This window comes from Pan paniscus, chromosome 1 (assembly GCF_029289425.2).
Source record: "Pan paniscus chromosome 1, NHGRI_mPanPan1-v2.0_pri, whole genome shotgun sequence".
NCBI classification, from domain to species: domain Eukaryota; kingdom Metazoa; phylum Chordata; class Mammalia; order Primates; family Hominidae; genus Pan; species Pan paniscus.
In genome coordinates this window covers 135,375,028-135,387,612 of record NC_073249.2, presented here as the reverse complement: position 1 = coordinate 135,387,612, position 12,585 = coordinate 135,375,028, and the positions used below count along the sequence as shown (strand labels likewise).

At 43.2% G+C, this 12,585-nt stretch overlaps 1 protein-coding gene across 1 annotated transcript; it reads left to right on the top strand.

Annotated features, from left to right (window-relative positions):
• The first annotated feature begins 1,436 nt into the window (after window positions 1-1,436).
• On the top strand, window positions 1,437-3,043 carry LOC100977183 (endoplasmin-like). The gene has a single exon (XM_063595959.1). It carries the CDS (start codon window positions 2,034-2,036, stop codon window positions 3,021-3,023), a length of 990 nt encoding a protein of 329 aa, XP_063452029.1. The 5' UTR covers window positions 1,437-2,033; the 3' UTR covers window positions 3,024-3,043.
• The last annotated feature ends 9,542 nt before the right edge of the window (window positions 3,044-12,585 follow it).

The following is a 12,585-nucleotide window of genomic DNA, read 5'->3' as shown; positions in this document are numbered from 1 at the left end:
TTGCAAAGCTTTCGTACAATGTCTGGTGCATACTGAGTGCTCTAGCTATTATTAGCTTTAACACTGCCCTCCTGCTGTTATTATTGAAGTTTTGTTCATCTGAAGCTCTAGAGCCATCTCTCAATAATGCTAAACCTCTTTATTGCCTACACTTCAAATAATTCTACTCTTTTCTTGCCAGCAGCTTAATTGAGACAACTGTCTGATCTATAATCACTTGAGCAGTACACACCATCAAGCAAAAAGGAAACACTCAGTTAACAGATAAAAATACAGAGTTCAGCAGTTAGCCTTCCACACTACAAGAGATACTTGATTAGTCTTGAAACTTAGAGTCAACTAAACACAATTGCTTAAGTTTACTCTGGACAAACAGTTTCCTCAGCGAGGAAAAATCACGTTCCCTCAAGTTCTATTGACATTTTGAAACTCTAAACCCTCCAGTTACTCTTCTATAAATCACATCTGCTGGGACCCTGATATGGTTTGGCTCTGTGTCCCCACCCAAATCTCATCTTGAATTGTACTCCCATATTTTTTTACAGGCTCATAGGCGGAAGGGACTTGCCTTGTCTCAGATAAGACTTTGGACTGTGGACTTTTGGGTTAATGCTGAATTGGTTAAGACTTTGGGGGACTGTTGGGAAAGCATGATTGGTTTTGAAATGTGAGGACATGAGATTTGGAGGGGCCAGGGGCAAAATGAGATGGTTTGGCTCTGTGCCCCCACCCAAATCTCATCTTGAATTGTACCCCCATAATTCCCACATGTTGTTGGAGGGACATGGTGGGAGATAATTTTAATCATGGAGGCAGTTACCTCCTTACTGTTATCCTGGTAGTGAATCAGTCTCATGAGATCTGATGGTTTTATCAGGGGTTTCTGCTTTTGCATCTTCCTCATTTTCTCTTGCCACTGCCCTGTAAGAAGTGCCTTTCGCCTCCCGCCATGATTCTGAGGCCTCCCCAGCTATGTGGAACTGTTAGTCCAATAAAACCTCTTTTTCAGCCAGGCGTGATGGCTCACCCCTATAATCCCAGCACTTTGGGAGGCCGAGGTGGGTGGATCACAAGGTCAAGAGATCAAGACCATTCTGGCCAACATGGTGAAACCCCGTCTCTACTAAAACTACAAAAATTAGCTGGGCGTGGTGGTTGGTGCCTGTAATCCTAACGACTCAGGAGGCTGAGGCAGGAGAATTGCTTGAACCCGGGAGGCGGAGGTTGCAGTGAGCTGAGATCACACCACTGCACTCCAGCCTGGCAACAGAGTAAGACTCCATCTCAAAAACAAACAAACAGACAAAACTCTCTTTTTCTTCCCAGTCTCGGGTATGTCTTTACCAGCAGCGTGAAAACGGACTAATACTGACCCACGCGCTCACTGCATCACTGATGCTGAGCAGGAATGGTGGGAGGAGCACAGAATGCCTCCTCCCAATCAGGGTATTTTCAGTCTCTTCTGTGGTGAGAAACTTTTTGAGGATCCAGGATTTCAAAGCAAAGAGGCGCTGAGGCCAACATTGAAATGGTTGCTCACCCTTTCCACTCCTCGTCCTACAAAATTCCACAGCTTGGTCTCCACATTTCATTCTTATTCCTTGACAGGGATACAACACTACACTAACCTTTTTTGGCTATAACTTGTGTCATGTAAATGGCAAAATGCAGCTGAATACTGTGCTACCTGGAATGGAGATTTGCAAGGTGCTAATGGGGAAATTAAAATTACAGCCTGAGGTGGGCAGACCCTGCGGCTGGAGCAAGGTTGAAACTTGAGGAGCCCATGGAGGTAGAAGAAGCAGCAAAAGAAGACAAAGAAGAATCTGATGATGAAGCTGCAGTAGAGGAAGAAAAAGAAGAAAAGAAATCAAAGACTAAAAAAGTTGAAAACACTGTCTGAGACTGGGAACTTATGAATGATATCAAACCAGTATGGCAGAGACCATCAAAAGAAGTAAAAAAAAAAAAAAAAAGTAGAAGATGAATACAAAGCTTTTTACAAATCATTTTCAAAGGAAAGTGATGACCCCATGGCTTATATTCACTTTACCACTGAAGGGGAAGTTACCTTCAAATCAATTTTATTTGTACCCACATCTGATCCACGTGGTCTATTTGATGAATATGGATCTAAAAAGAGTGATTACATTAAGCTCTATGTGCTCTGTGTATTCATCACAGACGAATTCCACGATAGGATGCCTAAGTACCTTAATTTTGTCAAGGGTGTGGTGGACTCAGATGATCTCCCCTTGAATGTTTCCCTTGAGACTCTTCAGCAACATAAACTGCTTAAGGTGATTAGGAAGAAGCTTGTTTGTAAAACTCTGGACAAGATCAAGAAGATTGCTGGTGAGAAATACAATGATAATTTTTGGAAAGAATTTGGTACCAACATCAAGCTTGGTGTGATTGAAGACCACTCCGATCAAACATGTCTTGCTAAACTTCTTATGTTCCAGTCTTCTCACCATCCAACTGACATTACTACACTAGACCAGTATGTGGAAAGAATGAAGGGAAAACAAGACAAAATCTACTTCATGGCTGGGTCCAGCAGAAAAGAGGCTGAATCTCCTCCATTTGTTGAACGACTTCTGAAAAAGGGCTGTGAAGTTATTTACCTCACAGAACCTGTGGATGAACACTGCATTCAGGCCTTTCCCAAATTTGATGGGAAGAGGTTCCAGAATGTTGTCAAGGAAGGAATGAAGTTTGATAAAAGTGAGAAAACTAAGGAGAGTCATGAAGCAGTTGAGAAAGAATTTGAGCCTTTGCTCAATTGGATGAAAGATAAAGCCCTTAAGGACAAAATTGAGAAGGCTGTGGTGTCTCAGCACCTGACAGAATCTCTGTGTGCTTTGGTGGCCAGCCAGTACGGACGGTCTGGCAACACGGAGAGAATCATGAAAGCACAAGCATACCAAACGAGCAAGGACAGCTCTACAAATTACTATGCAAGTCAGAAGAAAACATTTGAAATTAATCCCAGACACCCACTGATCAGAGACATGCTTTGATGAATTAAGGAAGGTGAAGATGATAAAATAGTTTTGGTTCTTGCTGTGGTTTTGTGTGAAACAGTAACGCTTCGGTCAGGATATCTTTTACCAGACACCAAAGCATATGGAGATAGAATAGAAAGAATCCTTTGCTCAGTTTGAACATTGACCCTGATGCAAAGGTGGAAGAAGAACCCAAAGAAGAACTTGAAGACACAACAGAAGACACAGAGCAAGATGAAGACAAAGAAATGGATGTAGGAACAGATGAAGAAGAACAAGAAACAGCAAAGGAATCTACAGCTGAAAACGATAAATTGTAAATTATACTCTCACTGTTTGGATCCTGTGTGGAGAGGGAATGTGGAATTTAAGTCATTTCTTTTGGGAGAGACTTGTTTTGGATGCTCCCCACAGTCCCCTTCTCCCCTGCACTGTAAAATTTGGGATTATGGGTCACAGGAAGAAGTGGGTTTTTTAGTTGAATTTCTTTAACATTCCTCATGTATGTTAAATTTGTACTATTAAACTGACCATTCTTGATGTAAAACCTTGTCATGTGTATAAAAATAAAAAAGATTCCCCCTAGAAAAAAATTACAGCGTGAAATCGCAAGGGGCTTCAAGATAGTTTAAAATCCTCTCCACTATTTACCCCATCTTTAAAAAATGCTTCAGACTGTGGGGAAACTAAAGTGGCTCTCTGTAATTCCTAGATATGGCAATTGAGTAGGAAATGTGGCTTTGAGGGGACCAAATTTAGAAGTAATTGAAGAGGCAGCACCATCTAACTGATGGAGAATCCGACTGGATTTTCTGTTCCTTCATCCATTGAGCTGGCCTGACACTTCCCTTCTCAGTGCTTTTGTTTGATTTTTTGTAAAATGAGAGTCATGCTACTAGATAATCTCCAAAGACCTGTATAAGAGTCTATGAAATTTTTTTTAGATGTTGAAATATTTTTAGACTTTGCACAATTATTAAATGTATTGAGATACCTGATAAATATATTTATTAATAAAATGATATAGGCAAAGAGCATAGACAGATGATTCATAAGAAAAAATACACATAATTAACGAACATTTCCAAAGGTCACTTTTACTAATAATCACAATTTTCTACTTATCCCAACAATACATATTTTTTAAAAACAGTTCACACTAAAGAGTCATATGCAGAGTGTTGAGATAATCTTGTTTGCTTGAAAGGTCATGGAGATGCAGATAAACCTCCAAATCCAGCAGGGTCTAAGCAGGATGGGGACCTGATTTTTTGCAGCCTGCTCCACCCATTGACTTTTGTGATGGACTCGGTTAGTTTTGTCTGCCTGCTTTCTGGGTCCTTTTCTTCTACTGTCAGCACTCCCCAGGTAGCCACTCATCCCCAACTCTCAGGCCATTTGTTTTGTGGATGCTGGGCAACACTGCCCCCACCACCCCCATCGACTCCAGTAGAATTTAATTCTTGGGCTTTGGTCAGAATGATCAGGAAAGCGACATTCCTTTCTGCTAGCACTAACAGCTTTAAGAATGCATAGGCCAGGAGTTGCTATGCTGCGATGAGAGGGCCTGACTGAAAAGAAAATCAACACAAGGAAAGCTGTAGGGATATAGGACAAACCAAAGTGTTTTTTCCTACCCTCTACTCTCACACAGTCACTCAGTATAATACTTCAGACACCAGATGTGGGGGTGGTCTTCCCCCACACACCAAGCAATCCTGCAGATGATTCTCTGGTGGATACAAGTTGAGTGTCTTCAAATCAAATTCTATTCTATTCTCACACTGTCTTCCTGAAGATAGCAAGAGATCCCACAGGTTGAGGGCTCAGTCCCATGACACTGCCCCCACTTCAGAATGCCAGTTGCAAGTGTAGGATGTGACCAGTGTTTCTGACCAACCAGCTATAAACTGGGGTTTTCCCAACCCCTTCCTTGGGTTCCGTTAATTTGCCAAGCGGCTCACAGAACTCAGGGAAACAGTTTACTTACATCGAGCCATTTATTATATAGTATATTACAAAGGATACAGATGAACAGCCAGGTGAAGAGATGCACAGGGCAAGGAAAGTGGGAGGGAACCTGGAGCTTTCATGTCTTCTCTGGGTGCCTTACCCTCCAGGCACCTCCATGTGTTCAGCTATCTGCAAGTTCCCAGAACTCAGTCCTTTGGGGTTTATATGTAAGCTTCATTACATATAATGATTCAATCATGATTAAATTATTGGTCACTGGTTTATCAACCCAACCTTCAGTCCCTCCCCACTCCCCAGAGGTTGGGAGGTGTGGGGTAGAAAGTTCCACCCCCCTAATCACATGGCTGGTTTCTCTGGCCACCAGCCCCCATTCTGAGGCTATCTGGGAGCCCCAGCTACCAGTCATCTCATTAATATACAAAAGACACTCATCACTCAGGAGATTTCAAGGATTTGGGGAGCTTTATGTCAGGAAACAGGACAATGAGCAAAAATATATTTCAAAATATTACAAAAGCAAAGCCTAGAGGGTCAAGTCCTGATGACTTCATATGAGTTCTTGGATCCAGTCATGCCTGAAGATGGTCCTATCCATAGACGTTTTATGTCATTATTTTTGAAGTAATATAATATACAGAGTATTAAAAGCCAAATAATATTACAACATCTACAAACTGCAACAACAGAAGTCTCCTGCCTATTCCTTCCCACCTCTTTTGTCTTCCTCTTTAGTGTTTTCTGCTACTTTATATTGTGTTTATCTCCATATATCTAACCAATAAGGCTATCCTGCTATTTCTCAGATCAATACTTCTCATATGTTCCCTCATGACTTTCTTTGCGGAAGAAAAGGATTTAGCACTATTTTCTCACTACCTATCCCTCACCCAACTTCATCTTTCCAAAATAGATATTTTACAATTTTTTGTTAAATTACTATTTAGTTTTCATCTTATTATGAGGTGTTAGGTGATTACATTTTCTTCTATTACTGTTGTTCTTTCTGTAAGTAATAATTGCCTCCCTTTGCTCATTTTTTTATTGACTGTCGTGATTTCTTTCTACACTCACAAAAGCCTTTTAAAACTCTGAATCAACTTCCTTTTTTAGTTAAACATCTGATATTCTTGTTTTTTTCCTTAGAAAGGGTCTCACTCTGTCAGCCAGGCTGGAGTGCAGTGGTGTGATCATGGCTCACTGCAGCCTCGACCTCCCGGGCTCAAGAGATCAGCCTCCTGAGTAGCTGGTACTACTTGGCTAATTTTTGTACTTTTTGTAGAGACAGGGTCTTACTGTGTTGCCCAGGCTGGTCTCAAACTCCTGGGCTCAAGCAATCCTCCCACCTGGGCCACCCAAAGTGCTGGGATTACAGGTGTGAGCCACCATGCCTAGTCTGATATTCTTTCAGTTCCTTTTTTTTTTCCTAGGGACATTCTCTCCTGAAGCTTTTCATCTTCCTGCTTCAATCAGACTAGCTGACTTCTAGGCCTGCTGCAAGATTTCCTTGATTTTATCTTCCAGCCCTTCTTGTGGTTGATGCTACTGTGTTCATCAAAGCAGATCCTTCTTCCTGAGTACACAGCTAGACTATGTCAGTTTTAGCTGATGGAATGTGGGCAGAAATGATTCCTGTCACTTACAGGCCTGGTCCATAAAAGCCTCCCAGGGAGATTCACTTTGTCTTCTCCTGTTGAGATGTCCAGGGTGATCTTGGAAGCTACATGTTAAAGATGGCAGGGTCTTTGTCAGTGGAGCTCCTAACAACTTTGTGGAGTCCTACCCCACTCTACTGTCTTTTTCCACTGATTGGACTTAAATGAATAAGAAATAATTTGCTAGCTTTCTATTCTGTAATGGTTCCTTTTTATAGCATCCAGTTCTTATTTCAATAATGTAACAACATTTGTTACCTCTTTGAGGACATTGAAGATTGTTGTGGAGTTTTTGTGGTTATTGTTTGTTTGTTTTGCTTCCGGCATTGTGTCTGTTTCCTCTGAGTTCTTTTTGGCACCTACCTGTTTTGATCACTCTTTCACATTGAGTTTTTCCTCAAGTATATGAGTATCATCACTGACCTCTGACCATATTTGAGAGTGAGGTATTGAAAAGCTGATTAAAAGCTATGTGACCATGGGTGGGGTTTGTTGCCTGATTAATCTTCATTACAGAGATAAAGTGGATGGCTGGGTTTTTCCATTTGAGAATATCATCTCAGTATCATTAGGGCTTTTCTACTCCACTGGCCAGTCTTCTTAGAGAAGGATTCTTCAGTCTTCTGCCCAGGCTCTGTAGACCTGACTGCTGGGTTCTCTGAGCTGATCAGGAAAATGGTTGAAGTTCTCCCCATTCAGAATGTGGAATTGCCTGTTTTTGGAAGACTCTTTCCACTGTTTTTCTGTTTTCAGTTGCCTGCCCTGGACCTCTTTGCTACATCTGGTGTTTTGGGTCTGAAACCTCTCTGGTTAAAGTTTACTCCACAGTAAACCTTCGGTCCCCTGGCAGGGTTGGGGAGAGATGGGTACCTCTCAATGTTCCTGTTTCAGACCCACGTCTCCTTTTGTCCTTAGAGGCTTCTGCATCCCCAATTCCTGAGACTTTCCAGTGTTCTGCGGTGTGAATGGGCTTGCTTCTCCTTTCAATTCTCTTTTAAGAATGTTGGGGCGCACCACTCAGATGGCCCCCTTTTGATGGAGGTCTCATTTCCCAGCTGCTAGGAGTATTGGCTGATGACATTCCTAGGAATTGACCATGGATGATGGGAACTGCCACATCCAAAGTTATCCCAAGGCCTAAGCCCCTTGCCTCAATTTGGGACCACTCTGAAGGGCTTCCTAGGAGGTCTTCTGCGACTGTGCTGTGACTCCATCTCAGCTCCACCTGTCTCTACTCAGTCCTGCTTCTTTCACTCCCCAACAGGTGTCGTACCCAAGAGCTCTGCCCAGTAAACTGCCAGCACCAGATTTCCATCTCCGGGTCTGTTTCACTGGGAACCGAATCAAAGACACCTTTCAGTCTCTAGCTGTTTAATCTCATTTTAATATTCCAAAAACATATCAGTATTTTTCATCTGCTATTATCTCCTCTCCTATATTGATTGACTTTACGAGTGTATACCTATTTTCCCTCTTCTGTTCTCATTTTATTGATATTTCTACAAGGCATCTGGCTTAAACATATGTGTTCAATCTGTTGTTTGACCAGAAGTCTGGAAACATATTAATAACACCATAGAACACATAACGAATCCTTCTAGCTTCATATAGGTCATGTGAAAATTACTAAAACTAACTCCCTTTTATGGACACTATTTGAGATGGAGTATTAGAGAGTAAGAGACTGTAGGGTAAATATGCCAGATCCAGACCGCCAATGGAAAAGCTAGAGAGCAGCCCCCATACTTTCCTGGATTACCCCCTCCCCTACCCCAAGCTATGCTCCGTCTCCTTCCTGGGGGTGGCGGGGGGTGGGCACTGAATCCCCACCAAGCTCTGAGCCTGCTCTCTTTCTCTTCAGGCCTTCGCAGATGCTGCTTTCACAGCCTGGAATGTCCTTTCTTCATTTCACCTGACTAAGTCCTTTTAACCTTCCAGAACCCAGCACAGAGCATCATTAACCCCTCACACTCAGCACCGGGTCAGGTACCTCCCTTGTGCATTTAAAGTACCCCACACCTGCATTCATAACAACACTTAATATACCAGAATTGTCACTGCCTGTGACTTTGACCTCCTTGAGCACAAGAACCGAACATTTTTCTTTTTAGAGCTAGTACTTCTCACAGTACTTGACAGATGTTTAAAAGTGGCTGTAGAGGCCGGGCGCGGTGGCTCACGCCTGTAATTCCAGCACTTTGGGAGGCCGAGGTGGGCGGATCATGAGGTCAGGAGATTGGGACCATCCTGGCTAATGCGGCGAAACCCCGTCTCTACTAAAAATACAAAAAAATTAGCTGGGCGTGGTGGCGGGTGCCTGTAGTCCCAGCTACTCAGGAGGCTGAGGCAGGGGAATGGCGTGAACCTGGGAGGCGGAGCTTGCAGTGAGCCGAGATCGTGCCACTGCACTCCAGCCTGGGTGACAGAGCGAGACTCTGTCTCAAAAAAAAAAAAAAAAAAAGTGGCTGTAGAACAAATGGAATAAATGGATCAATGAATAGATGTATGGATGCTTCAAACAGGCTCTCCTTGGAAAGACTGCCATAGAAGAGCAAGGCCTCAGGCTTGGGGAAAAAAAGAGGAGTTCAAGTTAGGAATGAGTTTCTCCTGTCCAGCTCTCACCTAAACCTTGGTGAACTAGTTCCCAGAAATAGTAGAGTAAAGGAGGTGGTCCAGCCAGTTGTTACTGATCTGGATTGGCAGAAATGGAAGAAAAGATGCCAGAGTAGCAATGGAGTATTGATGCAGAAAAGGCAGAGAAGGGAAGCCGTATGTAAAAATACCAGCCTGATGCTGCAAAAAGCTACAAACAAGAACCTCCCTAAGAGCTTATCATATCAACAAGAAGCACTACTACTAACGCTTATATCTTAGGGACTTTTTACAGTTCTGTGCATGTTGTAGCTCATTTTATCTTTACAACAGTCTTATGAGTTGGGTGCTTATTCATATTTTATAGATGAGGAAACTGAGGCACAGGAAACTTACCCAAGTCGATTCAGCTAGGAAGTGGCAATGCCGGAGTCTAAATCCAGACAGTCTAAATTTGGCATCCATGCTCTCAACCATGACAAGAGAAAAGCTGCCTCCCCTCTCATTTCCTGATCTCACCGATTCAACACCTACCCCAAGTTGCTAGAAAAACAATTCATCTTTTTTGATAGAAGAATATTCCTGTCAAGGCAGGATTCCCAGCTGTATTTGGTCTCATAGCTCAGGTAGAACAAAAGTGAGGTGAGGAAGAGAGCTGGGAGGGAGAAAGGCCCAGTGTCTGGGATGGTCCTTATATCCCCTTCCCTTGACAAACACATTCCCAGAAAGAATCAGTATAGAGGAAAAAGGGAGAGAACAGAAAAACTGCAGGACAGGTCCAACTGACTGTCCCTCCCTGGAGAGTGGTCCCCTCCAGGCCTGGTCGCAGGCACTCTGTGGCCTGCATTCCAAAGATGGGCTTTGGTTTTTGGACCCAGGAAGAAGGGGCCAATATGCATCAGGGATCAAGTCAGAGTCAGTGACTCAGCCCACACAAGGCCCAGAGGTTCAGTAACACATCACAAGATGCTGAGACACGTCTCAAACACTTGCCAGCTGAGTCCATCTGGAACATGAGTTCTGAGCAGAAAAGAGCAGGGAGATGAGGGGAGGAGCCCTGGATGTGCTAGTCAGTGAGAACTGACTCAGAGGTGACTTCCAAGGCCAACCTGGGGTGATCTGGCTGAGTCTCAGACCAGTCCCAAGTGCTGTGGAAGGTCATGAGAGTGGCAAGGCTGAACCTCAAGACCAGTTTCCCAAGCAGGGAGGAGAGGGTGACTCCAACACTGCCTAGCCTCTCCCATGCCGTCCCTTTCTGGTCTCACTCAGGCCAGGGAGGACTGTTTTCCCAGGATGGCCCACCCTGAAATGTAGGAGGCAAAAGAAAGGAGCGCTATCAAAAATCCCTGGGGCAATCTTGTTGCCACTTCTCTGAATCCTTTCAAAGGAAAAGAGCTCATAAGCAAGGCCATGAAATTGTTCCCACTTGTATAAGCAGAATTCTCACACTTGTGACTATTGAGCTTGTGATGTGAAATTACTTGTTCCATGTCTGTCTTTCCCACCGGGCAGTAACTGTTACCAGGGAAGGGACCAGGCTGGTCTTGTTCACTTGTGCCTAGGAGAGTGCCTGGTACACAGCTGGTGCTCAACACATATGTGTTGGGTGATAAACTGTGCATGGACGCTGGTCTTCTTCTAGCCCTTAGTTAGGAATTAGTATGAACAAGACCTCTTCCCACCCTTCTTTACCGGACCAGCCTGCAGATGCTCTTGCTCCCCTCACCCCCGTCCACCAGGGCCTCATTTTGCATTTGCAGAGCCGGCAATTAAAACTCCCCCAGAAACTTTCTTAGAGCCAGAGCCCAGGTCACGTGGCTTGGGCCACCGCATGGAGCCTGAGCCTCCTCTGGCCCCAGTTGCAGCTCAGGTGTCAGAGGCTGGGCTGGGGGTGGGGGCTGGACTGGGAGGGCAAGATTTCTAGGAATCACTGGGGGCCTGAATTACTCAGATGAAGAATTTGAGAAGTTGATTCAGCTTTTGGGAGGAAATGTCAGTAACTAGGGGAAAAACAACTGGGATGAAGGGCGAGCTCCCTGGCTATGGGAAAGTGTGCTGGCTCCAAGTCAAACTGGCTCTCATCCAGATTTTTATTTCTGGTGTTTGGTGGTTACATAAAAAAAGCTTATAAACTTAACTCCAGTTAGAAAAAAATACAACTATTTCTAATATTGATCCTGGATAATCCCTTCAAACCTGTCAGGGAGACCACCCGGTGTGAAAGGAGGTGGGAGCCCAGTAGGTGACAACTTAGGGAGGGCTGGGGCCAAGGAGGCTCTGGGGCTGCTTGATTTGGAACAGCACCTTCTCCATGCAGGATGCCTGTTTTACTGGTCACCTGGCTGCTTCCTATAGGATTTTAAGGACCAAAGGGCAAAAAGTTAATGTACAGGCCTGCAGCCTCCAGCAGTGATTCCTAGCCTTTCTAGAGTGCTCCCATGCTCACATTTGCATCTGATATTTGGTGTCTCTTCCTCTCTGGGCAGAAATAATAGGTTAGTGTATATTTTTCAAGTGGAAATGAATTAAAATAATTTTATGAGATTGATAAAAGCATGACAAATACCAAATAGAGGAATTAACGAAGTATATGAATGGACAGTTCACTACAGGAAAACAAGTGCCAAATGAATGTGTGCAAAGATGTTCATCCCCAACAGTCGCCAAAGAAATGCAATCAAAACAAGGTACTATTTTGTGACTTTCAGATTAAAAGGACTAGAAAGAAATAATATCATTTGTCAGTTTTAACTCTTGGAAGACCAGCAAGTCAACTGGAAGACCACTAGGCCTGAGGCCTCAGTCCGATGACTGGTCACCATATTCTCATATAAAAAGCGTAGAGAGACAGAGTTCTTCCCAAATGCCTACAATAACCAGTTAGAAAATACAATGGGAAAAAAATTCCTTTCACAATAGCAACAACAACAACAAAATTTTAAATGCCCAGGAATTAATAAATTAATATAACAAGAAATGAGGAAGCTAGATAAAGAAAGCATTCTGCCTTACTGAGAGACAAGGACATCAAAAGAGGGGCACATCTAAAAATATCCAGATGAGTTAAAGATTTCATTGTAAAATACCAAATTGTAAAAGTCCTAGAGGAAAAGCTAGGTAATTATGTAACTATGAGATAGGGGAGACTTTCTGTGGATGATCCCAAAAGCAGAAACCATTAGCGAAAAGTTGGATAAATACGACCTATATAAAAATTTTTAAAAATATGTTGATGAACAGCATAAACCAAACTAAAAGGCAAATAACAAACTTGTAAGTACTCAGAAATTTTCTCAATGTTAGCAGAAAACATGTTGCTGGCGTTGCATTTTGTTATAGAACGTTCATTAACATCTATT